The sequence below is a fragment of the Neofelis nebulosa genome, chromosome X (assembly GCF_028018385.1).
Source record: "Neofelis nebulosa isolate mNeoNeb1 chromosome X, mNeoNeb1.pri, whole genome shotgun sequence".
Lineage (NCBI taxonomy): Eukaryota > Metazoa > Chordata > Mammalia > Carnivora > Felidae > Neofelis > Neofelis nebulosa.
The window spans coordinates 12,429,918-12,457,707 of NC_080800.1; the positions used below are offsets into that span (position 1 = coordinate 12,429,918).

Here is a 27,790-nt window from a genome sequence, read left to right on the forward strand (position 1 = left end):
ACCCGCGCCTGCGCGCGGCCGCTCCCTTACTCGTCAGCCGGCCTCTTCCGGCCAGCTCGTAGGGGCGTGGCTGCCCTGACAACATGGCGGCGCCCGGGAAGATGATGTTTCCGGAGAAACCGAGGTAGGCTGGGCTGTGACAGATGAGCTGACGAGAAGAGGGGACGGAGCTGGCCGAGGCTGGACATGGAGGATGTGTAGGCAGGAGGGAGAAGGGAGCTGGGCCAGGCAAGAGCCACCGTGGCCGCTCGAGCACTTCCTCGGGCGCGCCCCAGCCTGTCACCGGCGCGTGTTGTGGGTTCGGGGAGGTGAGGAGGGGACCGGGGGGCGGGATGGAAAAGACCTGCCGTCTGCTTGTGGAACGGCGAGGCGAGAGTAAATCCGTGTTGTGTGATTAAAACACGGGAGGCAAGATTTCACTCCCGGGCACCCGAGCGATTTCCTGTACTGGGCGCCGAGGAGACGGCGCGCGGAGCGGGCGGGCGGGCGGACGGGGAGGGGAAGGGGTGGGGGGGAGCGGAAAGCTCCGGCAGCGCCGCAGGTGCGGTCAAGTGATGCTGGCGTGTGCGTGTCTCAATCTTCCAGTCACAAAAAGTTCAGAGCCGCCCTGAAGAAGGAGAAACGAAAGAAACGGCGGCAGGAACTCGCTCGATTGAGAGACTCAGGTAATTTCCCCAGCCCGTTTTGTGTGTCCGAAATTGCTGTCTCCGCTCCCGTCCTGACTTGAAGCCCCCGTGCCAGAAGGAAGCCAACTATTGTACGCGCTGAAAAATTACTGCGGCCCCTGCCTCCCGGGTGCCGTTAGGTTAGACCCGCTTCCGAAACGCTGTTAACGTCCTAAAAAGAGGGGGGGGGACAGGTCATGGTGAACCGCCCGTGGTCGTGTGTAAGTATTTATGAAGTATCCGGTATTACAGGTGCAGGCATCATGAATTACAGCAGCTAGCACAGCCCTTGCACATAGTAAGTATTCGGTGAACATTTCCCTTTGTAAAACCAGCAGGGCTCGAGGGGTTTAGACCTTTTGCCCCAGTTTCCTCACCGTTTCTCGAGTAACACAAGAGACCCTTTGTGGGCTCCGATTATTATTGTCATTTAAATGTATCTGAGCGCAAAACTGGATATGAAACTCTGACCAGAAAACAATGTCTTTACAGATTACCAAACCAAGTGAAATGACACATCCGGTAAAATTCAAATCTACGTGAATGTAATGTTAGGGATGATGTGAAGCAAGCTTACAAGCACGATCATGGTGCTGATTGGAGTTTGGAATGCCACTGCTAGTGTTGCCCTGTGGTTATTTAGCAGTTTTTTTTTATTCCAATTAAAATACTGTGGCACCTTCATCTGTACTGGCTGTGGTGTCATTTCTCCTTCACAAGGCAGAATCTAACATTTATATATTAAACCGGCCTGTTTAATACAATGAAATTAGTACTAACGCAGTTTTAAAAGTTACATAGTCATTATAGAGGCTGATGGAAGCACTGAAGCAACACAGTACTGTGTTAGGGTTGCCACCCCGATTATTCAGACAATTCTCTCTCTCTCTCTTTTGAGTTCTAGTCCTCACGGCATTAGTTTTATGGGTACAATGTAATGGTTTGATATTTGGATACATTGCACAAATGCATCTAGACACTTCTTGCACTCCACCGCAAAATGTATCTAGACACTTCTTGCAGTCCACCGCAATGGCCTCAAGTAACCAAGATTCTCTGGCCTTGGGAAACATAGTTATAGACATTTCATTTACTCTTGGAGTTGCCCGGTAATTATTTTAGTAGCAATACTTGGAATATTTAAAATGGGAAGAGTGGTGTGTTTACCTGGGACCTGTGTTAGTGTCTCTCTTTTACTCATTCAACACTGAACCACTAAACGCAGGATAAAGCTTCAGGGATAAAAAGAAAAAACAGGGCAGGTTGCAGTTATTGATGTCCTTGGTGTCTGCCCCACCCTCATTCCCCTTATTGATCTCAGCTACAGTACTTTGTGTACTTAACCTGTTCTCTTCCAACATAACTTTTTTTTTTAACTTGTTAATCTTCCCTGTTTTAAATCCTAGACCTGTTTGTATTGTGTTCATTCCCCGCCCCCCCCCCCCCCACCCCCTTCGACTTTGCAAAGTGCTTTCAGAGTGAGCCTTTGTGGAGAAGCAATCTGGTCATGTCCTTTGGCAGTTCAGTCAGTTGAAGGATGCAGTCACTGGTTTGGTCAGGATTGTATAGCTAATGGCAGATCCAAGACTAAGCACTTGTCTTTGGACTACTGCCCCAACTTTGGCCCACTCCAACTCCTAATTCTTAGTGGTGCTTCATGAATAGTGTGGCCTACCAAACACTGCTATTAATTGTAGCACATGTCAGATGGGCAAACAATACCCAGTAACCTAGAAGAGATATTCTGTAAGAGTGAGTTGGAAACTGAGTGGTAGAAATTTCTGGAATATTGACCGCTCATTTACAAGAAGCCTCTTTAGCATCCAGTTCTACTTGAAATAGCCTGAAATGAGCTGCCTTCTCAGAAACCAAGGTGACATTAAGAATAAAAAGCAAGGGGCGCCTGGGTGGCTCAGTTGGTTAAGCGTCCGACTTCAGCCCAGGTCACGATCTCGCGGTCCGTGAGTTCGAGCCCCGCATCGGGCTCTGCGCTGATGGCTCGGAGCCTGGAGCCTGTTTCCGATTCTGTCTCCCTCTCTCTCTGCCCCTCCCCCGTTCATGCTGTCTCTCTCTGTCTAAAAATAAATAAAAATGTTAAAAAAAAAAATTAAAAAAAAAAAAGAATAAAAAGCAAGTTGTCTGATTCCAATATGTACAGTTATATGTATAATACGCTTAGATATACTATACTTATATATATCCTTACATATATTTGATTGTACGTATAGAGCAAATGCTATACCTCGTACTGTTAGTGATCACCTCTGAGGAGTATGAGTTTGATTTTGAGAGGATGGAGGGGTTGAGTGAGTCAGGCAACATGTTTTTGAGCATCATCTGTGCCCGGGCAATGTCTACTCTATGGGAATACCTCTGTAAGTCAATCAATCATAGCCCCATTGCCAGGTTCTTTGGAAGGCCCTCTCTGTAAATTAGATCATTTAATGATCTGAATAATTAGATTTTATTCTGTGTGAGTTAGGATTTACCCTAATTTTTTTTTTTTTTTTTTTTTTACCTATTTTAATTTCAGGTGCTAAAATAATAATGTGTAGTCGCTTAAGTAAATTACCTAGGACTGGGTGTGCCTTTGATTAGACCTGTACTCAACATATATGTGGCAGATACAAAATCTTTTTCCTTTAAGTCTGAGATCTTCTGTTATATTTCCTTAGGATCACTTCAGTTTTCTTCCTTTTTTCTCAAATTTAAATTATGACTAGGAAAGGATAAAAGTTTTTATTATATTAAAAATACTTTCCTATGTTCTTATTTTGAAAATGGTCCAGTGTACAGAAAGTTGAAAAAATGGTGCAATAAACATCCACGAACCCTTCATCTAGATCTCCCAATTGTTAACAATTTGCCTTACTTTCTCTTGATATATATGGATACATATGTACACATTTTTTTCTGAACTCTTTGCATGTCATTTGCAGATATCATGACTTCTCATCCCTAAATACTTCATCCTGCATCTCCTAAGAATAAAAACCACAATATCAAACTTGCAGCCAAGTAAAGGAACAATACCTCAGTTGTGATATATAGGCCATACTGGAACTTTCCCAAACCAAGACTGATTATTGTGCAAAGCCCACAGTAGTTGTCTGGTGGAACACCCAGACTTCTGGATTAGCCTATCTTCTGATTAGCTTACAGTTATACTCCTTGTGACAAGTACTACAAAGCCGATGCTGTATACCTGTCATTGCACACCTCAGGGGGCCTGTGATGTCACATTGTTTTGCTCTTAGTAACGCTAGGAGCGGTCAGAGTGTCACCAATCAGATGGCTCCACGGAAAAGGGTACTCGTCCGTGCGCTAATGTTTTGAGGTGGGGTAAATAAATTTCTTGCCAACAAGCTTTCATCCAATGTTTCTAGCATTTTTTTCTAAATAGTTCTTAAGTGGGGGTTGCAAAAATGACGGCCTTTCTACATTTTTTTTTGTTGCCGTTTTTCTGTAAAAATGAATGTTCCTTCTCACACCCCACCTCCTTTTTGAGTATGACGATGGAAGCATCAATTAATTTTTTAAATTTAATGTGTTATCTACCATTATTGTTCTTTTTGGGTATCAAAATTGTTACACATTTGGTTGAAGCCTTTATTGTTAGACCCTTTATTATTAGAAGGCTTTAAAAACAGGTTCGTACCATAATTGTAAAGATTAGCTTTTATCTTTTTTCTTTTTTCTTTCTGAATCATTGACCAAGGTTTTACAATATTCAGATCGTTTAATAAAACATTTAAATTCCCTTAGGACTCTCACAGAAGGAGGAGGAGGATGCTTTTATTGAAGAACAACACCTAGAAGAAGAGATGCTGTTGGAGATAGAGAGGTCAGCAGTGATCGGAGCACTTCCTCATGAACCCAGTTGTTTTATTTGAATTTTATAAGTCTTTATGAACTAGTACAGGTCTTTATAATATCTTATACAGCATAGGTCTTATAAAATACCTTGGATAAATTATTTAAATCTCTACTTGACAGACTAAAGTTAGATGTTCTCATTTTTCTTAAATGGAAGTATTTTTCACTATTTTTGCTAATATATAAATGCTTTTGAAAGAGAAATTGAAATAAGTGTAAAAAAGTGAAAGGGCTTCAATGAAATCAGCACACCCAAAGATAGCCACCATTAAAAATGTAAGTGGGGGTCGGGGGAGCACCTGAATGGCTCATTCAGTTAAGTGTCTGACTTCAGCTTAAGTCATGATCTTGTGGTCAGTGGGTTCGAGCCATGTACCGGGCTCTGTGCTGACAGCCCAGAGCCTGGAGTCTGCTTTGGATTCCGTGTCTCCCTCTGTCTCTGCCCCTCCCCCACTCATGCTCTGGCTCTCAAAAATGAATAAACGTTAAAAATTTTTTTTTTCAATTAAAAAAATGGCCCATTTTGAGCTCTGCACTGAGTGTGCAGTCTGCTTAAGATTCACTCTGTCTCTCTTCCTCTGTCTCTCTCCCCAGCTTGTGCTCTCTCTCTCTAAAAAAAAAAAAAAAAAAATTTAAGCGTGTAAATGTACTATACATGTTTATTTCTATAATGGGAGGATATTTATGCATTTTTTAAATTGCTTTTTTTGCATAATATATAGGACCTATATTTCAAATATTTTTTTTTAAATGTTTAGTCATTTTTGAGAGACAGAGACAGCATGAGCAGGGAGAGGCAGAGAGAGGAGACCCAGAATCTGAAGCAGGCTCCAGGCTCCAAGCTGTCAGCACGGAGCCCAAAGCAGGGCTCAGACTCGTGGACTTCGAGATCATGACCTGAGCTGAAGTTGGACGCTTAACCAACTGAGCCACCCAGGCGCCCCAGGACCTATATTTCAGTGTTGATTCACATACCCGATTCAACAGTTTCAGTGGCAACATAGTGTCCATTGTTTGAATGTGGCATAATTCTTTATTCATAATTTATAGTTCTCTACTGATGGATGTTTAGGTTATTTGCTATTAAATAACGTTCACTTGTTATTTACTATGAATTTCCTATTATTAATTTATACTTAGGTATTTTTTATAATTCAGTAAAAAGTTGCCATGAGTATCCACGCTTATGTATCGTTGGTAATTGTCCTGTTTTTTACTCAGGAAAATGCCTAGAAACGGAATTGTTGGGATCAAAGGATAAGTACATGTAAAATGTAGGTGGTTGGGTAGAAAGGGCATCCCAGTATGCAGCCCTTCCAGCTGTGAATCGAGGTGCCCATATCCCCATACCTTCACTCACACTAGGCATCTATTTTTTAACCTCCTGTCGTGAAAGTTGTATTTCATTGTTTCAAATATACATTTCTTAATTAGTAAGCCTGGTATTTTTTAATATATTTTATTACCTATTTTAGATTAAGTCTTGTACCTTTCTTTTTTGGGATACATGTTTTTAAAGTTTGTTGTGTAAGCAGTATTATTACTATTAATCGTTGGGGTGCCTGGGTGGCTCGGTTGGTTGAACGTCTGACTCTTGGCTCAGGTCATGATCTCACAGTTCATGAGTTCGAGCCCCGCATTGGGTTCTGTGCTGACAGTGCAGAGTTTGGCATTCTCTCTCCTTGCCTCTCTCTGCTCCTCGTGCGCGCGCGCGCGCTCTCTCTCAACGTAAATTAAAAAAAAAATGTAAAGAAAAATTTAAAAAAAGATATTAATCCTTTATCTGTCATATGTATGATGTATGTTTTTCTCATTTGTCATCAGTCCTAACTTGGCTTATGTCATTACTCACCATAGTTTGATTTTCACGTCCTCAACTTTCATCGTGATATCTGGCCTTGGTGTCTGGACTGTAAAAGGCCTACTCCATCGCAAGATGATGAACATATTCTATTTTCTCCTCAATATTTTTCAGGGGGTAGTTTTTTTTTTTTTTCCCCAAGTGGTGCAGAATAATGTGCATGTACTTAATGCTGTTCAACTGTACACTTAAAAATGGTTAAAATCCTAAATTTTATGGTACATATATTTTGCCACAATAAAAAGTAAACGTTTTTTAAAAGGAGTAGAAAACTTTATAGACACCCTCTAGCTATGTGTGTTTAGTAGGGAATGTTGCTTCTTTGCATGTAGTTCGTTCCTATTTTCCACCTAAGCACGTAAATAGGTGCAATCAGCAAAATGCCAAGAGAAAATATAGTGGCGATGCAGGCCATGGAGTCGATTCAGCCAGAGCTGCATTGCAGCCGTGGCCCTGCCGCTTACCAGCTGTGTTCCAGTTGCTTATCTCTCTAACTTCTATTTCCTCATCTTAAATCTGGAGATAAAATGGAAATAAAATCAATCATAGTACCCACCTCATAGAATTAGGGTGACGGAATGAGTCGGCAGGTGTATACACTTACCATCACGTTAGCAGATGGGCGGTGCTGTAATAACTCTGCTTGTTTTAGATTCCTCTTACGATGAAGATATACATGGCATGATATAGGGAAGTCACTTTTTCCCATTGTTTTCCCATTTATTTGAGGTGCTGCTTTTAAATCACACAGACAGATATTTGTGTTCCTTTGGTGTTTTTTGGTTCCTGTACAAGTTGCATGATACCGTGTTGTTGAAAAACAAGAGAACTAATTCTCTGGCAGTCCCGTATGGCTTTATGTACTGCCTTAAAGCAGATGTATAGCATCAGAGAATAACACAGGCAGACTTGAAAGTGGTGAGAACAGATTGTGTCCCGTTTCTCCTGACTGTAGGGGAAAGAGCTGAGCTCCATTCTGATTTGTGCAGGGGAGATTTGCGTCTTTTAAAGGGAGAGAGCGGGAGGAGTATAGGGGCCCAAGAGAATTCAAGAGGTGAAGAAGTACAAAGGGTCAATCAGTGTAAATGTGACCAGGCCAGCTGCGTTTCTCAGCAGGCAGGCAGAGAATTCAGGAGTCTGTCCTCTCACAGAGGCTGGGACACAGAGGCCTTATCCTTCTTAAAGACTGCATGTCCAGCGAATGGCTCTTGGGTCCTGGAGAGAGACCTATTCACAATCGTAAGCCCTTTTTAGTAAATGCTCTAAGGGAGGGCAAGGGCTGATCATCCTGTGTTGGCTACAGCAAATGCTCCATTTTCCTGGCAGTGTTGAGCTTTCTCAGGCAGGCATTTTCGCGGGGGGTGAGGGTGGGGTTTCTGGGGGTCAGTCTAAGGACAAGCCTTCCACTGCAGCAAGCTGTGCTAGAATCTGCTCCAGGCTTCCCAGGGCAGGGACTTGATGTACTTAAGTGACCAGAGCTCTGCAGTCCTAGTTCTCAACACTGTATTCAAGTTGCAAAACTGTAAAGTTTGTGCCATTTTACTCTTTGAGGTCTTAGATTTATATGCACTTTGTTTTTTTGGTTGGTATACAATTAATATATTCCTCAAAAGATTCATAAATTAGAGTCCTACACACTGAAACATCTATATGTAACCTACAATGTTGATGTATGCAGTGTGCCCATCTTTACCATGGGTAAAAGATGTGTTCCTACCATCTGTACTTGGAAATGAAATCCGTTTTCCCGTAGGGTATTTGATACTGTGAATAGGTTCCCCAGACTAGACATAAAACCTTACTTAACTCCTGACATTGCTGAAGAACCATTTCTCGTATTTCACTTCTCTTTTACAAATTCAGTGGCAAAATGGCAATCTAGGTTCTAAACACCATGGGGCACCTGGGTGGCTCAGTTGGTTAAGTGTCCCACTTTGGCTCAGGTCATGATCTCATGGTTCGTGGGTTCGAGCCCCACGTCAGGCTCTGTGCTGACAGCTCAGATCCTGGAGCCTGCTTCAGATTCTGTGTCTCCCTCTCTTTCTGATCCTCCCCTGCTTATGCTTTGTCTCTCTCTCCCTCTCTCCAAAATAAAAATTAAAAATAAGTAAATAAATAAATAGATAGATACCTGCTTGACTTTTGAGCTTTTGAAATGTAACCTATCTTTCAATTAGAACCTGTGCTATTGGATGTCTGAGACGCTTGCCATTTTAAGATAACATCACTCTTTATAATTGGCCATTTTCAAAAATAAACTAGACACCTGCTCATTTATTTTTATAACTCCTTGTCATCTTAAAGCCTGTAGCTTTATTTTAAAGACAAGATCAGGTATAGTTTTATTTCCCTTCTTCGAGCAGTGTAGGTGCTTGGGGCAAGCCACAGGAGTGTCTTAACTGTCTAGACTAGCCATCAAAGATCTATGGCAGCAGATGGCAGGTTTTCATGGTGCTGCGGTCTTCCATCACTACTTGTAAAACGCATAGAAGAGAAAGGATAGGACCCTCGGAACGGGAAAAGCTAGATGGTGCTTCGAAACTTGGCATCTTTATTGACACCTAAACATCACAATGGTCAACCTAAAGGGAAAGTTGTAGCGTCATCGTTCTATGTAAAAGATGTCACAGGTATCAAATGTGCACATAGTGATTTTCAGCTGTTACCCTCTAGGAAAAGAGCTACTGAGATGCGGTGCTTTTCCAAGGTAGCTACTCATATCTTCTGTTCCTCTTACTTTCCACTTACCTGCTTTCTGGAAAATATCTTTCATGATAGCTTCATCATTTTGCTATCATTGGGTGTATTTGTAGATTAATGCTGATTTCTTTTGTTTGATTGCATCATTACATTGATAGGCAAAAATTACATGAGGCATGGTTGCTTCGGGAGCAGAAAGCACAAGAAGAATTCAGAATAAAGAAAGAAAAGGAGGAGGCAGCTCGAAAACGACAGGAAGAACAAGAGGTATGGTATTCATCAGATAACCAGCTAACTAACTAGTTAACCAAAATAACTCTAATTAAGAGTTACGGGTTTTGAACTTAAAAGAATAGATATTATCCATTTTACCAGTGGTAAAGCTTTTACTTTATCTTCCCCATATGTTACATGTTTTTAAAAAGTGTGTGAGAAGAATTACCTTTCCTTTTCTTTTTTTCTGTAAAGAGAAAGTTAAAGGAAGAATGGGAAGAGCAGCAGAGAAAAGAGAGAGAAGAGGAGGAGCAGAAGCTACAGGAGAAGAGAGAAAGAGAGGTGATTCCTGTCACAGGAGGATAAACGCACTGCGTATCCTCTCAGTGCGCAGATCTGGGCTGGGCTGGGGCTGAGGAATAAGCTATAGGCATATCAGGGTTTGGACTTTGTTTTCCTGGTTAGCAAGAGGCCTGTTTTGTATAGATACACACTAGAGTTGCCTTATGATGCTCTGCTTTGGGTCTTTGCAATGGCAGATACCTTAAATCAACGTTCTTCCCCTTTATACCAGGGATTGGCACACTTTTTCTGTAAAGGCCAGAGAGTAAATATTTTAGGTTTTGTAGTTTGTATGGTCTCTCTTGCAAATATCCAACTCTGTTGGTGCGCCATGAAAACAGCCAGAGATAATACATAAATAAATGGTTGTGGCTGTGTTCCAATAAAACTATTTCTAAAATCAAGCATCTGGCCCCTGCTTTATACTTTGTATCACTCTAGTGCAAGTGTTGTTTTTTGTTTTTTTTTTTCCTCTGGCTCTTTACATTCACACCAAAGTGTTTTTCTGAGCTTCTGTTGTATATGGGTTGACTCATTCAGAGAATATTTTGTATGGTTTCCACACTTATTTAGTAAATAAGACACTTAGCTGCTTATGGCATGTCAGCAAGAATGAATTGGTTGAAAGAAATCACAAACTCACATATTGAGGAATTAGGAAATATTTTTTGTTGCTAAATATTGACTCCCTTTCCACCTTGGCTATCAAGGTCATTGTAGGTAACACGTAGTCACTCATTAAAGAAAGAGATGTATGAGGTCTACGTATATATCTTCCAGGATCTTTTAAAGATTGCTTTGATGTGTTTTGCTGCTGTTCCTTAATGCTGTGTATTTATTTCCAAGATCCCACAGCTCATCATTCCTTGACTGACTCATCAGGATGTATCTTTTCCATCATATTCCCAAGTTTGAATAGCATAAAAATGGGTAGTCACCTTATCATGGAGAAAAATGGATTTGTCTGTCCTAGTTGTGATAGGGTAGAAGCAGCCTCCGTGAACTTTGTTTTTTGTGTCTCCGGCCTTCAGTTAATTGCAGTGCAGATTTTTAACACCCTTATTTGAGAGCTGCGTTACAGATGAGACCATGCTAGGTTTTTAGGGGGCAGGAAAACTGTTGGGAGCTTGTCATTATTTTACAGAGTAATTGATTCCCATTTTACAGTAGAATATTCTCAATTGAGGTCTTTCTGGCATCAGATAAAAGCTAAGGCTTCTTTTAAAAAAAAACTAAGGCTTTTGTTTGAAAAAAAGCCTGGTGAGACATTGCAGAAAGGCAGGTAGAATGAAGTAGGTTCTAAACATGTATAAAGAGATATGCAATCTGTGTTTCTGCTGTATGCTCGGTACTTTTCTAGTAGATGGAGGTAGAATGGTGAAAAAGACAGTCCTTGCTCTCCCCGAGTGTTTTAGATGGGGGAACTAGATAATAAGTAAGCAAAAAATAATTTTAAGTGCTTTGAGATAATGGTAAGTGCTATAAAGAAAGAAAGCAGAGTCATGTAATAGTGATTAGGTCGGAATGTACTTTTTTAGATTGCCCTCACCAAGGAAGGCTTGTCTAAGGAGCCGATGTTTGAGCTGAATGCAGAGATCTTGGGAGAAGGGATCCAGGCAGAGGGAAGAACCTAAGCACGGAGCTGAAAAAATGTCAGGGTGTCTGAAATCTTAGAGAACAAAGGAGAGAGTGGTGGGGGCTAGGGAGGAGGTCAGGAAGGTAGGCAGGGTCAGATCATGTAAGGCCTCCTGGATTGGGAGAAGGAGTTTGGGTTTTATGTTAAGTGTCATGGGAAGCCATCACACAGTTTTTAAGCAGGGTTTGACTTCATTTAATTTATATCTGTACCCTTAACAGATCATTTTTTTTTATTAAAAAAATTTTTTTTTAAAGTTTATTTATTTTTGAGACAGAGAGAGACAGAGCATGAACTGGGGGAGAGTCAGAGAGAGAGGGAGACACAGAATCTGAAGCAGGCTCCAGGCTCTGAGCTGTCAGCACAGAGCCGGATGCGGGGCTCAAACTCACGGAGCGCAAGATCATGACCTGAGCCGAAGTCGGACGCTCAACCGACTGAGCCACCCAGGCATCCCAACAGATGGGATGCCTTGTGTAAAGAAGGGGGGCTGGGGAGCAGGGAGCAGTGACCCAAGGAGGCAAGAGTGGATATAGAGTGACCGATTAGACAGTCTGTCCCAGATCGGACATGATGGTGGTTTGAACGAGGGGAGTGCTTCATATCAGATTCGTATCAATCACACAGATTTGGGGTGTGTGGAGGCAGTCACTGGGACTCCAGCTTGTAGATTGAGTGGACAGGGAGGGGAAGAAGGAGAGGCATTCCAGTTCTACTTTTTAGGCTGTTAGGCGGAACAAGCCAGCAAATGGCAGCACCGGTTACCAGGTGTGGGGCAGCCAGGTGGATGGGGATAGGAAAGAGCTAGAGCTGTGCCCGTGGGCACACTAAGCCAGCACCCCACGTGGCCAGGTAGAGTTCTCCAGCAGCCAGACGGATGAGTCTTCTAGGTCATGCTCTTGGGGGCTGGGGAAGAGAGGTCTGTCAAGAAGATTTTAAAATGTGTTTAAGTGACAGTGAGCTCAGAATTGACTGGCATATTGCAGGATTTCCTTTGCCTTACCAAAAACTTTGAGATTTTGTCATCAACCCGAACTACTACTGTTCATGTCATGATTTAACCTCTTTTAAGTGGTGATGACGTTTCTGAGCATTACGTTTTGTAATATTCACTAATACTAGATCACTCATCTTAAAAGCTAGAATATGGTATATATGAGTAAATATGCTAAATGGTACTATTACTGAAACTTGTAAGACTGTTTTGCCATGTGAGCTGTTCAATGCCCTATTTGAATAAACATTCTCAGCCATGTGTACTTTGAAGGCTTTTCAGAAGATCTGTGCTAGAAGAGAACAAACTAGAACCTGAAGCCTTTTGTGTGTGTGGTTTGTTTTTGTTGTTGGTTGTTTTTTTTTTTTTAATTGGTACACTTGAGATTCTTAACCAGAGAAACCAGACGTGACTTTCCTGACTTGCACGTTTTCATTAGTCCTGTGTTTGCACCATTTGTAGGAAGCTGTGCAGAAGATGCTGGAGCAGGCTGAAAACGAGGTATTTTTAAACCTTCCATTCAGAATTCGAAACTAGTGAATATTTCTATAAAAACAGTTCTAGTAATGTTAATTTTGTGGTAAGCTATTTAGGTCATGTCTGAATATTGGAATCTCTTTTGTGGCTCTGTGACTTTTTAACTGCAGCAACAACAACGGCAGGAGTTTCCTGACGAACAAAAGCAAATGGTATCGAATCAGCCCTGTGGATGTTGCTTATTTATAGTCCTTAAAGTGTGTGTGAGCAACATGACACGCTGTTTCCCCAAAATAGACGGTTTAATTTGCGACAGCGCAGCGTAACGTTCCCTCAGGGGTGGCTCCCTGACAAGTCCTTTGACCCTGTTCAGAATGGATGGGCAGCAGGCAAACCTTGGCGACTGCTCCTGGTAGCCACAGTGATGCCCGCTGTGGGCAGTGAGTGGGAGCCAACAAACACCCAGTGCGTGTCTCCAGACAGTTGTTTGTGAAGTCTCAATTGTGTATTATGACCCATGTGTATATATTCTTAACTCGATTTTTTATTGTTAGCCAAAATATTTGGATATGTTTGAAACATTGAGTTCTTTGTGGATTTTTACACCACCAGTAAAGCCATGGTTATTTTCAACAGTTGGAAAATGGTGCCACATGGCAAAACCCAGAACCACCGACGGACTTACGGATAATGGAGAAAGACCGAGCCAATTGTCCATTCTACAGTAAAACAGGAGCGTGCAGATTTGGAGATAGGTAACTAATTTTGCTTTATCATGAATTGAAATGTCGAGGGTTTTCAGTTCCCCTTTTGGGAGCATCACAGGCTTGAGTTTGACATGTTTGCAATCAGGTACCTGCTGCATTCTTGCCACTTCTGCAGCCCGCTGTTCCTCCTGTACCCATTCCCTGGGCGGGCTCAGGCTGGTTCTCTGACCGGGCTTCCTTTGCCCTCCTTCCACGGCTTCGCGAAGACCTTTTGCTTTTCATTCTCTTCCTGTGCTTGCATGGGTCTGCGTGGGGCGGTTTGGATGGGGAAATGATGTAACTCAATACGCTGGAGTAGCTTGGCTTTCTTTTTTTGAATGGCCGACACTGTGCACAAAAGAGGTTTTAAAAAATTGGCATGCCTCAAAAAAATAATAAGTTAATTAATTAAAGTTTAAAATTTAAATTTAAAAAATTGGCATGCCCAGAGGGCTATCTGTGAAAGACAGGACCGGAGGGAGTGAGGAAAAGTATTGTAATTCTCCATTCTCAGTCTGTCTGTTCTGACGGAGGAACAGACCCTGGGTGCAGAAACTGACTTTAGCAGCTGTCACTTTGAGAAAGTTACTTAAGAAAAAAAAAAAAGAGAGACAAAGTTACTTAAACTTTCTGTGCCTTAGCTTCCTCATTTCTAAAATGGGGATTCAAAATGGTATATCTCCCTTCCAAGGGAGGCAGTTGTGAGGCTGCGAGGAGCACGTGCGGGGAGAGCACAGAGGACCGTGGTGGGCACACGGCAAACACTGTCTTGAGTGTTTGCTGCTACTTTCATTGTGTTCTGGTTGCCCTCATTCTCTGAGACACTCAGTTCCGCCTCTTGTGGCTCAGTGTTTTTGAAACAGGACATTCATGTGGAGAACTAAGTGTCAGTGTCTTCATTCATTTAGCAGATATTTAAATGGTATATGCCAGGCGTTGATGATTTTTATAATTTGGCTTATTTATGAATGAACAACTCAAAGTAGATAAATAATTCACAATGGTGAATTAATCTATCCAAGACAAAAATCTGATTATTACTAAGCATTCGGCAGAAGAGATCTAATCATTTCTTAGTATCCTGTTAATCCCAAAAGGGATATGAATAAGCAAATTCATATGTATTTAATGAGAAAACTTTGTTGTTGCTCACTTGATTCATAAAATTATCCATGCCATGAGTTTCATTTCCTTGTTTGAAAATATGAACTTTCTCTTATTTTTTATTTTTCATTTCTCATTTAAGCCCTCATGCCCTTTTACATTTTTTAAGAGCAATGGTTCTCAATCCAGGTGCACGTTAGAATCCTCTAGAAAGCTTTAAAAAGTTTGTGTCCTACCTTAAGTTGAGTAAATCTGTGAGACTTGGGCAGCCTTACTTTTGAAAGGCCCTCAGACATTTCTCATGCGCCCTGGGATTGAGAGCCACTAACATAGGACGCGTGGCTCCATTTACAATTTAGAGCTGGGCTTGTGTAAACCTACAGTATCTGTGAAAGGGCTCACAGGATGCGGTCAGTACTGGAAGCATCCTCTTGAGGAACTGGGAACTAGGGAAAGGAGAAGAGACTTTATTCCCCTTTGTACCTTCAGAAGTGTTTCCTGAAATTTACTTAATTTCATCAAGAAATAGTCATAATTGATGTTAAACACCCCCCACCAAAGAGAACTGTTGAGACTCGATACACATTCACATTTGTGTGGGTAGCCGAACCAGATTGCGTTTAAAGTTTTCTAGCTAAAGGACTTCTCGTTTATGATGTATCTCTAGCATTTCCTTGAATTTGAAGACTGTGCTCATGTGATTCTAAATTCTCCTTTCGATGGGCAGAAATGAGAGAAGGGGAGATGGCCTAAATGATTTCAGGCAATCAGCCAGCAGTACTTGTTTGCCGAAAGGAGAGCGGACTGTCAGGCTCTCAAAACCCAGCCCTGAGAATTGTTTCAAGGAGATAATTGGCAGTGATCAGATTAGTTTGTGAACATTTCTTAGTATTTTCCTTGGCACGTGAAATTGGGAACATTTGGGTACTTTCATCATTCCAGTGATGAATTGTGAAATCGGATTCTATGCAATGAGCAATTTTGAAATCCAGCACCATCCCTTCAGACAATGAAGCTGTTCCTCCTCGACAAAGGGCTGCGGTGACTTGCTCCAGACTCACACAACCGTTCTTTGCTGTTGAGGCTTGGCCCATTATCAGACAGACACTTCCATAACCTAAGCATTTCTTCGGTGGTTTTGTTTTCGTAATTAGTACACAGTTCAATTCTAGAACCTTTCTGGAATTGATACTTTTTGGAGTCACAGCTTTGAGGGGAGTTCTATTTTTTTTCCTCCTGAAAACATAATTGCTGATGAAAAGTAAAACTTATTTATCAGAATATTTATAATTCACTGATTTCCAGGAGTGATTTAAAGAGGGCTCGTAATCTACTGCACTAAGTTTACCCAGAGAAATGGAGAACAAGGAAGGGAGGAGAAAGTGACCTATTGTGAATGGGCGGTACATTTGGCCCTGGATTGTAACATAGCCTGGGCAGATAATGGCTCACTTAGTTCTTACCAAAAAGGAAGAATGAGTGGTATCTCCGGAAAGACAGAGATTTTCCAGGCATCAGATTCTACATGTTTCTCCCACGGAATACTGTGTAAAGACCTGGAGTAAGGAGATGGACACTTTGATAGATGTTTTATTAACAGCTGCTTACAAAATTTTCCCAAAAATGTTTCTTTTTTTAATTTTTTTTTGTGTTTATTTTTGAGAGAAAGAGCATGAGTCGGGGGAGAGGCAGAGAGAGAGGGAGACACAGAATTGGAACCAGGCTCCAGGCTCTGACTTGTCAGCACAGCGCCCGACGTGGGGCTCGAACTCACAGACTGTGAGATCATGACCTGGGCCGAAGTTGGACGCTTAACTGACTGAACCACCCAGGTGCCCCTCCCAAAAATGTTTCTTACAGAGACCTTCAATAAATGGTTGCAGCCTAATTTCAGCATGTAACTTGGTTCTGTGGAGGACAAAGGTAGTGGGGACCTTGAGTGCCCCCTCAGGAAGAGAAAAAGAGGTGTAGTCAGTTGTCTATATCTGAGGGGGCATCTGGAGACCATATGGTTCACGGGCCGACCTTGGGCTTGGGTAATGTCTTATTATGTGATTTCATGGCAGTCTTACTCTCTACTCAACTAACTGCTTGATAAGCCTAAACCATGGCTTTGCAAACATGGCTGACCTTCAGTATCAGGTGGGGAGAGTTACTGTGAAAATATGGGTTTCCCACCCTGAGCTCTTAACAGATGGTCTGGAACAGAACCTGAGAAATCTCCGTTCCTTCCAGTGATTCTGGGAATCACACAGGTTTGGTACCACACCTTTAGATTGCCTTCCCAGATCTCTCTTGTCTGAGAGGACTTCTCAGTAGGCGCTTTAGGGCTGGCCCCGAATGAACTCCGATTGTATGGACTGTCTCCAGGCCAAGTGGGGATTTTCCCTAGACAGGGACTTTGGCTGTGTTCCAAAACTCAAATGCTCATTTGACACCCTGGGAATTAGAGCCAAGTTCATTCAGATGTAATAATCCCATGAGCAGAATTTTAACCTTGTTAAATTGGTTTCTTGTTGAAGTCTCTATGTGCTTCGTACTTGGAAAATTCTGATTCACCACCAACACTTGTAGTCAGGTTGAGGTTTCACTCTCTGTATTGCTGGTAGCTCTACTTGGGAAGATGGATCTCATCACAAGGTTTCTAACTGAATCTATATGGGAGGGTCCTTTGAACATTTCACATTAATGGACACTGTGCATCTCTGTACTGGGTATGATGTATGGGAGGTACTCTGTATGCGTTGTCTCCCTCGGTGCACAGATGTATTACAGATGTGGAAAGTGAGTAGGAGTTCAACATTTAGGCATTTCAAGGCCATTGATTTTTCTAACACTTGCCTTTTTCTTCAGCTTTTTTTCTTCCTAAGTTGTGGGGATTTTTTTTTCTTGAAAATTTTGCCTCAACGAATTTTTTAATAGAAATCTAATCAGGAAAATTTGATGATTTAGAACCTTGAACTACATTTTTTGCCCCTCATTTTTGGAGAAAGAAGTAAATAAAGTAAACTCATATAAAAGACTTAAAATATTCAGGTATAACATGATTCAGTTTAAACTGTGAAAAGAAAAATGTTCTTCATAATGGTTACCCTCTTCATTACATGAAAACTAATTGCATTCATCACACCATATAATGAACAGGCATTAGTCAGGTGAACTCAGATCTCTTGAATCCTCTCTTACCAGCCATGTGACTTGGATAAGTATGCTTCTCTAGGCCTCAGCTTCCCTCTTTGCAAAGTGGGGAAAATACTGGCCCTGACTGTCCTAATGGGTTGCAAGGATCAGAGGAAGAAATATAAAAATGCCACAGAAACCGTGAAATGCTATACACATGTGAAATTGAAGTATTCCGTTAGCTCGAAACTCTTATATTCTCTAAGCACGGAGTTAGTTGAAGATTGTATGGAACCAGGATCGTATTGTTCTCACCTTCCTCATGAGTTCCACATCCGGTATCTTCGTGCTGTCACCACGATCTGTCATGGCAGTGGACCTTTTTTTTTCCTGCACTTTTACACGTAGGAGGCTTTGTGAGCATCACCAAAAGGCAGCTGAATGGCATATGAACTTGGAAATAATTCCCAACTTTACATCTTCATGAAAGCAAGTATATTGGTCAGTCTTAGAACAGTTTAGGTGTTGAAATTGGACATCTGGATAGGGCTTATTATCTTGCAAGTGGAAACAACCAAGTTATTTGGGTCTCTATCCCAAAGTTTAAAGTGAGCTTTTGATACTGTAACTATTGGACTGCTGCATTTAAGTCTCCCTTTCGTATGCAGGTGCTCACGTAAACACAATTTCCCATCCTCGAGTCCCACACTTCTGATTAAAAGCATGTTTACGACATTTGGGATGGAGCAGTGCAGAAGGGACGACTATGACCCTGATGCAAGCCTAGAGTACAGTGAAGAGGAAACCTACCAGCAGTTCCTGGACTTCTATGATGACGTGCTTCCCGAGTTCAAGAACGTTGGGAAAGTGATCCAGTTCAAGGTGGGCGTGCACAATGCACATGAAGGAGGGGACTGCTCACCTGCCACCAACGTGACCCGTAGGACATGAGTGCTAGGGTGTAGGCTCCCTGCCTGGGCTGGGTGTGTGTGATGGTACAGCGCCTAGTCCACTGGTGGGCACCCAGGCGCTCAAATGTGATTTCCTTGGCCTCCCCCCTGCATCGGTGCCTGTGCAGTAGAGGACTGTGTGAAGTCCTGTGTACTAGTGTGCTATTTCCTGGATTCCAGGATCTAGATGGATGCAAGGATCTCTCATGTATTCATAGTACCTTTATAGTCCAACTCTTTCCCAGCCTGTGAACTCTCAGCATAAGGTCCTGCACATAACCATCCCAGCATTCATTTAGAGGCTGTGTATGACAGAGGATGCACTCCCTCCCTTCCAGCTGTAGTGGATCTCACCTAGAGCCGCAGTGTATACAGTGGAACACCACTTACTGAATTTGTTGCATTTCGTTGATGGTGCCTGCTTGCAATCTCCATCCTAGGAACCTATTCGGTCTTCTGGAGCTACCCTAGAAAAGAAACCTTGATTCCTTTTTTTGACATTGTTTTTGTTCATTCAATACTCTCAATACTGAACACGGTGTTCTCCAAATCATGGCTTGTGGTGCAGCATCCTGGGTGAAAAAAAGAGCATTTCGGGTTACAGATAGTTATCTGAGAACATTCCTTAAGGCAAGAATAAAGGCAGAGGTCAATAGCTGCTGCTCTCAGGACCCAGGAATTGAATCCTAGCATAGCATGGCCTCCTACCTCATCTGTGATTTGATCAGTTCCGAACTTGAATGATTTTGCTGTGTTAGGGTGGGGAAAACGTCCCATAATTTGGAGGGGAAAAAAAGGAATAAAATCCTGTTTTTTCCCCGTGTTCGTTGGCACTGACCAGGGGCAAGGTGTAATAGCCAGGGAACAGAGCAATTGCTAAGCACCAGCAGCACTCACAGAAGCCAAAGCTATACTTCTGTCCACTGAGTGCAAAATTAAAAAAAAATTATTTTAAAATTTCTCTTCCCCCTTTATGTTTTATTTCTGTGGCGTGCACCTTCCTTCCAGTCTTCACACCGCTTCTCGACACAGGCAGCGAACACGAGAGTGGAAGGGCCGGCCCCACACGGCACAGTAGCACATTAGCAGCACGACCGAGGAGTCTGCGTGCTTTGAGTAGCTTTGGGCTTTTGAGCATGTCTTTTTACCTCTTCCTGCCTCTGCCTCATCCCGAAGGGGAGGGACTTTGACTACATCAGTGCCTTCTGATCTGTGGGACCACCTGTGGGCCTACGTTATACTGCTTCTGTGAAGTCAGTGGTGTGGCTGCTTTCAAAACTTCCACCTGCTTAGTGGGGACCCCACCATTCGTTCTAATGGGCTGCACCCGCTAGCCATGGCGTGGTTTTTTTTCTGGTTTAGAATTTTATTGGCCAAGCTCATGCTAATCACATTGGAAGTTCTAAATGGAAAGGTGTTTGATAAGAAAATTTCCAAAATACTGAATTTATCATGGAAAATTAATGGGTCCTTGGGAGCCACTGGATTAAATGATCTCTAAAGTTGCTGGTGTAACTGACATGGCCTCCCCAGGCCTTTTAGTCCTCCTTCTAAGGAAGGGGTTAGAAGCTATCATTATGGATCTGCCTCTGTGGATATTCTAATAAAAATACTCTAGAACAAAATTGTAACAATGTAGGTTCATTTTGAAAATAAAAGCTAAACATTTGTATCAATATTTGAGGACCTTCTTATACCATTAAATAAAAAAACAAGTCCTATTTTTTAAATTTAAGTTTATTTTAATTTCACCATAGTTAACATACAGTGTTAGTTTCAGGTGTACAATATAGTGATTCCAAAATTCTGTATATTTTTCAGTACTTGTCAAGGTAAGTGTACTCTTAATCCCCTTCCCCCATTTCACCCATCCCCCTTCCCTCCCCACCCCACCTCCCCTCTGGTAACTATCTGTTCTCTAGTTTTTCAGTTTCTTTTTTTTCCTTTATTTTTTTTAAATTGTATATATGGGTGAAATCATGGTCTTTGTCTTTCTCTGACTTACTTCACTTAGCATTCTACTCTCTAGCTCTATCCATGTTGTTGCAAATGGCAACATTTCATTCTTTTTATGGCTGAAGGACATTGCATTGTATATTACCACGTCTTCTTTATCCGTTCAGTGGACACTTGGGTTGTTTCCATAATTTGGCTATTGTAAATAATGTTGCTATAAACATAAAGGTGGATGTGTCCTTTTAAATTAGTGTTTTCATTTTCTGTGGGTAAATAGCCAGTAGTACTATTACTGGATCATATGGTAATTCTATTTTTAATTTTTTGAACCTCCATACTGTCTTCCACAGTGGCTGCACCAGTTTGCATTCCTACCAATGGTACACAGTGGTTCTTTTTTCTCTGCATACTTGCCAACACTTGTTGTTTCTTGTCTTTTTGATTTTAGCCATTCTGACGGGTTTGAGGTGGTATCTTATTGTGGTGTTTATTTGCACTTCCTGATAGTGATGTTGAGCTGCTTTTCGTGTGTCTGTTGGCCATCTGGATGTCTTTGGAGAAATGTCTGTTAGTGTCTTCCCATTTTTTTTTTTAATGTTTATTTTTGAGACAGAGAGAGAGAAAACAGCAGGGGAGGGGTAGAGAGAGAGAGAGAATCCCAAGCAGGCTCCACTCTGTCAGTGCAGAGCCTGACACAGGGCTCCATCTCACAAACCCATGAGATCTTGACCTGAGCCAAAACCAAGAGTTAGATGCTTAACCTACTGAGCCACCCAGGTGCCACCATGTCTTCCCATTTTTATTATTTTAAAAAAGGTTTAGTATCTATTTTTGAGAGAGAGACACGAGCAGAGGAGGGCAGAGAGAGGGAGAGAGAAAGGATCCCAAGCAAGTTCCACACTGAGCATGGAGCCCGATGCAGGGCTTGAAGCTACAACTGTGGGATCACAACCTGAGCTGATACCAAGAGTTGGACACTTAACTGACTGAGCTACCCAGGTGCCCCTGCCTTCCCATTTTTACTTGGATTATTTGTTTTTTGGGTGTTGGGTTGTATAAGTTCTTTATATATGTTGGATACTAGCCCTTTATTGGATATGACATTCACAAATATCTTCTCCCATTCCATAGGTTGCCTTTTATTAGTTTTATTGATTGTTACCTTTGCTGTGCAGAAACTTTTTATTTTGATGAAGTCCCAATAGTTTATTTTTGCTTTTGTTTCCCTTGCCTCAGGAGACTTATCTCGAAAAATGTTGTTTTGGCTGATGTCAGAGACATTACTGCCTGTGCTGTCTTCTAGGATTTTTATGGTTTCAGATCTCACATTTAGGTCCTTCATCCATTTTGAGTTTATTTTTGTGTATGGTGTTAGAAAGTGGTCCGGTTTCATTCCTTTGCATGTTTTCACAGCACCATTTATAAAAGAGACTTTTTCCCATTGCATATTCTTGCCTCCTTTGTTGAAAATTAATTGACCATATAATCGTGGGTATATTTTTGAGCTTTCATTCCATTGATCTGTATGTCCAGATTTGTCATTTTTGAAGGCAAATGATCAAATGTTCAACCTGACTAGTAATAATAGAACAGTGCATATTAAATGAGATTATTCACACCTATCAGGTGAAAAGTTATAAATTCTGTTAATACTAAGACTGGGTGAGAAAGTGTCCATCAGCAAAACCACTTCAGAGAGCACTTTGTCAATACTTAGTGAAGTGGAAGGTACGTATAACTGGGATAGCACTTCTAATTATGCATACTAGAGAGATCCTACCCACGGAGACACGTTCAGGGATGCCGATTGCAGCACTGTTTGCTGATGAAAAATTGGAAGCACCTTGGATATTTATCATTTAAAGGAGTAGCTAAATAAATTTGAAAATTTGATCTATCCAGCATATAGTTAAAATGAGTCATGTTTATGTGATGATACCTTGAAAAAAGAATGTAAAATATACGCTATTTTTGTAAAAATTTTAAATGTACAAAGCAATACTATACATTATTTGTCAATACATATACAAGTTTCTTTGCATATGTAAACATGAATATACCCATATATTCACGAAAAATATCCCCATTTATTCATAATAGACCTGTCTATACATAATATACCTGTGTATTTTATGGCATGCATATATGTGTATATGCCTGTCTGTGTGCATATAGCTATGTGTGTGTGTTTCTGTGTAGACAGTTGTCTGTATGTGTGTTTCCATTTGGAATGTGAAGGATACGCCAGCCTCAGGCTAGTGCTCTTCCGTGTGATGGGGGAGCGAAAATAGGCAGAAGGGGTTTCAACTGGGTCTTTCATGTTTTGCATATTTAAACATTCTTAGTCAAAAATAGAAAGCCTTAGTGTTGAATCTGGGTGGTGTATGTATGGGTTGATTTTTGTTCTCTATACTTTTATGTATGTGTGAAGCATTTCACATCTATGAAAAATGAATCTAATATCAACAGGGATCAAATAATTGGGGCCTGCAACACTGCTGTGTGCTGAAGCGTGCCTTAAATAGACCTGTGAGTGGTATCGTATCTGGGTTTTGGAATCTTCAAATGATAACTACTTTTGGTAGTGTTACTCTGGACAAGATGCCTATGATGACCTGGGAGGTGGGGGGGTTCTTTTCCTTCATTTTTCTTCATAAGATTTTTTTTTTTAAGTTTTATTTATTTATTTTGAGAGTGAGAGAGAGAGCACGAGGTGGGGAGAAGCAGAGAGAAGGAAAGAGTGAACCCCAGGCAGGCTCTGCACTGTCAGCATGGAGCCCAACGTGGGGCCTGAACCCACAAGCCGTGAGATCGTGACCCGAGCAGAAACCAAGAGTCGGACGCTTGGCCAACTGAACCACCCAGGTGCCCCTTCCTCCATTTTTTTAAATCAAATTTTTCATTGCTCCTTAGGTCAGCTGTAACTTGGAACCTCACCTGAGAGGCAATGTGTATGTTCAGTACCAATCGTAAGTATTTGGAACATAAACATCTTCACGTTTTGTCATGGTATAGTGTTGTGATTATGTTGCCATTTGGGGTTCTTCCACTAAATATATCGCTCTCATATGCATGGTATTTTTAAAAATGTAAATATCAAGAGCTAGTATAGAAATCTATATAGAAAGGATTTGAAAATGCATTTGTATTTTATCTGTTGTACACTTACATAGTTTTGAGTCTTTTGCAATGGTTATTTTTTACTTACATAGTTTTAATAATTAAAATACAAACTGGAAAGGGGGATCTAGAATAGAGAACAGCAAAGTATACAGTGAAAGAGCCAGAAATCGAAGCCCCAAGTAATCTCCGTGCATTTGGCCCACTGAGAAAGCAATCGGTGTATCATTTCTGCCAGTCTTGCTGTTGGTTTGGGCCATGCCATGGCTAATGGGTTAAATTAACCATTGTGATAAGAAAACTAGCAGTCCTGGCTGAGAAAGGAGAGGCTCCGACAGTCTGCATTTTGAATGGTCGGATCTTTGGTTTAAGCAGCTTTGCCTCCGGCCGGTGGCCATTCGTCAGAACCTCTCAAGAGGGTTAGTACGAAGTGTTCCTGAATAGATTGTGAGCATCAGGGGCTTGAATGCTCTCATGAGGACTCCTTCGAGTAAAAGCAGTGGACTTGGTGGTCCTATGATAAACTACTAGAAGGGTTAATTACCAGTAGGGCTTATCTACGTAATAGAAAGTTACTGTAAAATGCACCCTTTAATGTGTGTTTTTTAAAGGGAAGAAGAATGCCAAGCAGCCCTGTCTCTGTTTAACGGGCGATGGTATGCGGGACGGCAGCTCCAGTGCGAATTCTGCCCGGTGACTCGGTGGAAAATGGCAATTTGTGGTAAAATACAGCACAGTGGTTTTACGCCACTCGTTCCAGTGTTGTATAAGAGGGCTTTCTTAAGGGAAAAAGCGGTCTTTTAAAGGGGTGAAACAGCTTTTGCCTCACACCGGACGAGCAGAGGTCGTCCTATAAAGGCCCTCCCGTTTTAGATCTGTAATACACTTGTGGGTCACTTTATGGATGAGGTGACTGAAGTCCCAGTGTCTCGGTGGCAGAGTGGAGGCTAGAACCTCCGTGTTCTGGTCCTCAGTCCTGGGCTCTAAAACTTGAGGAAGCCTGGGAGTTGTGTCAGTGGGAAGCCGCGTCTTCCTCGTGGCAGTCAGAGGGACTCCCCTCACTCAAGCTTGGTTTGTTTCCCCATCTTTATCCCTAACGAATCTCCCGTCATCTTTGCCACCTAAAACATGCTAACATGTCCTGCCTCGCTCGAAAGACATGCGTTTGTGCAGTGGAGAGCGATGATGGTGGGGTGTGGTGAGGGTGCGTTCAGTCAGACGGACTCATCGCGGTGTGGCTGCCACGTCCAGGAAGGAGTCTGTCCTTTGAATAGCTGGCAGTTTTGAAGGCCTCATTATTGTTTCGTCTCTGTCACATGGGCTTAGCCAAACTCTTTATTGTTGAACCATTCCGGGAGCAAAGAGAGCGATCCGTGCCTCAGGGGAGTGCTTCTCTTACCCTTTCCCTTTCTTGGCTTTACAGTTGTCTGCTTAAAGCCTACTATTAAAAAGAATCTATGATTTTTGAATTCTTTATCTTTGGCAGCGTGGTCTTAATGGATGCTGTCACTTAAAAACCATTTATTGAAGGCGGGGTGTGTGTGTGTGATAATTTAGAGTTCCTTCCTTTGGAAAGCCCAACTTTTCCGTCTTACGTTTGAAAGCTTGTGGGCTGCAAGAGACGGAACTGTTTTTTTCCCCAAAGGTGGCTATTTTTGTCGGTTCCTGGGAATCCAGTGTGACTTCAGTGAGGTACCTCTGGGTGTGACATGGAGACGGTTTCACGTTTTTTAAATAACCACTTTGTGATATTCCCTCGTAACTAATGACATTGAGCAGTTTTCGTGTGTCCTCATTATTGGCCATTTGTAGAACTTCTTTGGGGAGATGTCTATTTAGATACTTTGCCCCTTGTTAATTAGGTTGACTTTCTATTACTGGGTTGTAAGAGGGCTTGATCTGTTCTGCAGACAAGCCCCTTATTGCATATAGGATTTGCAAATGTGTTCTCCCATTATGCTGCCTGTTCACTTTGATCATGTCCTGTAAAACACAAAAGGTTTTAGTTGTGATGAAATCTATTTAATCTGGTTTTTTTCTCTTTTTTTGCTTGTACTTTTCGTGTCCTATCTAAGAATCCATTGCTCAGCCCAGTGTCCCAAAGATTTTACTTGTATGTTTTCTACAAAGAGTCATATGGTTTCACATCTTACATTTAGGACTCTGGTCCATCCTGACTTTTTGTTTATAACGTGTGGTGTGGAGGGATTTCACTTTTCACTGTTTTCCATATTTGGGGAATTTACCGATTGAAAAAAAAAAAGTTTGAAAACCTCACGAGGATCTCTGAATCGTTCAGGTAGATTTTACCTTTGACAAGAATCTTTTATATTACAAGCACTTGGTATAAATTTAAAAGCATTTGGCCAGTGTTTACCATCTTCTTAAAGTGTAAGGCAGGGACTCCGAAGGGCTGGGTGTTCAGTGTTAGGGATTTACACTGTCCATCAGTGGGATGGTGCAACTCTAAAAAAAAAAAAGGATGTGGTCACCATTTGTTCGCTTGCACTGCACACTGTCATGCAGTCGGGGAACAGGAGACTCTGGTTAATTAAAACTTCTGGCTTGTTACCTTTTCACAGTGTCATTTGTTAGAGCATTTGAATATTTTTGAACTTCTGGGAACCAGAGCTATGCCTTCAATTTATGTAAGCCCCTTTTATTTTCTTATTTATTTATGGAGAGACAGAGCAGGGGAGAAGCAGAGAGAGAGAGGAAGAGAGAGAACCCCAAGCAGGCTCGGAGCTGTCAGTGCAGAGCCCCATGCGGGGCTCGATCCCACAAACCGTGAGATCATGATGTGAGTCGAGACCAAGAATCAGACGCTTAACCGATCAACCACCCAAGCTCCCCTGTAAGCCCCTTTCACATACGCAGGAGAAAATAGGTCTGTCACCTCCAAACATCGGCAGTGTACCCTCTGAAAAGGATCAAGTGCCAGCAGTAAATGCTGTTTCCTCACTGTGCCATTGCAGGTTTATTTGAAATACAACAGTGTCCGAGAGGAAAACACTGCAACTTTCTCCACGTGTTCCGAAATCCCAACAATGAGTTTTGGGAGGCTAACAGAGACATCTACCTGTCTCCAGATCGGACTGGCTCCTCATTTGGCAAGGGCTCAGACAGGAGAGAGAGGATGGGCCACCACGACGACTACTACGGGAGGCCCAGGAGGCGGAGAAGCCCTAGTCCGTCGCATTCCTACAAGAGAAATGGGGAAGCTGAGAGGAAAAGGAGAAGCAGCCACCGGGGGAAGAAGTCTCACAAACACCTGTCAAAGAGTCGCGAGAGGCACAGTTCGCGCAGTAGAGGAAGAAAAAGGGATGGCAGCCGCATCCGGGCCAGCCGGAGCCAGAGTTCCTCCAGGTCCAGGAGTCGTGGCAGGAGGAGGTCAGGCAGCAGAGACAGGACAATGCAGAGTCCCAAATCCAAATAAACCGATTTTGTTCCGAAATGATCGTACATCTTATTTGTGATGGCTGCTTCATACTTGGGTAGTAGAGGGCTCTGAGCTCGATGGATTAGCAAGTCCGGCAGAAAGAACCCTATTTCAAAATACTTTTATTCTCTGAGAATCAGTGTGTTTAGCATAGAAGACACAAAATGTATAGATAATGTGAAGATCACTTGTAATCCTAACCCTTGGTGATAACCAACACTGGAGCATTGCTTAAGTCTTTTTCCTCTTCTTACGGATGTGTACAAATATTTTTTACACAGAGATCATATGTGGCTGCAGTTGAATATGCTTTTCTTCCTATGCAAAACCTCATAATTTGTCAACCCTCTTTTCTCACTGCATGGTGCGGATCTATCAGTTTTATTCAACCATATCCCTAATTGTTGGATTTTAAAGTTCTCCCTAATTTTGCACGATTAAAAGAATCCTAAACAATCCTGCTGTGGATCTCCTTAAATACTTTCACACGTTTCTGATGGTTTCCTTAGGATAAATTACATTACACCAAGAGATAGGACTACTGAAGCATTTACAAATTGCCCTCTGGAAAGGCTGCAAAAATTTTACTCT

At 42.0% G+C, this 27,790-nt stretch overlaps 1 protein-coding gene across 2 annotated transcripts; it reads left to right on the top strand.

Moving 5' to 3' along the window:
• Nucleotides 1-27,214, top strand: ZRSR2 (zinc finger CCCH-type, RNA binding motif and serine/arginine rich 2). Of its 2 annotated transcripts, XM_058714046.1 has the most exons (12): nucleotides 82-124; nucleotides 586-665; nucleotides 918-963; nucleotides 4,431-4,509; nucleotides 9,261-9,369; nucleotides 9,571-9,657; nucleotides 12,750-12,788; nucleotides 13,401-13,519; nucleotides 18,403-18,616; nucleotides 23,554-23,609; nucleotides 24,372-24,481; nucleotides 26,736-27,214. In XM_058714046.1, the coding sequence occupies exons 4-12, from the start codon at nucleotides 4,490-4,492 to the stop codon at nucleotides 27,194-27,196; spliced, it is 1,215 nt and encodes a 404-aa protein (XP_058570029.1). In that variant the 5' UTR covers nucleotides 82-124; nucleotides 586-665; nucleotides 918-963; nucleotides 4,431-4,489; the 3' UTR covers nucleotides 27,197-27,214. The 2 variants fall into 2 exon arrangements, with proteins under 2 accessions (XP_058570028.1, XP_058570029.1); XM_058714045.1 differs by lacking the exon at nucleotides 918-963 and having other exon boundaries at nucleotides 1-124.
• Nucleotides 27,215-27,790: the final 576 nt, after the last annotated feature.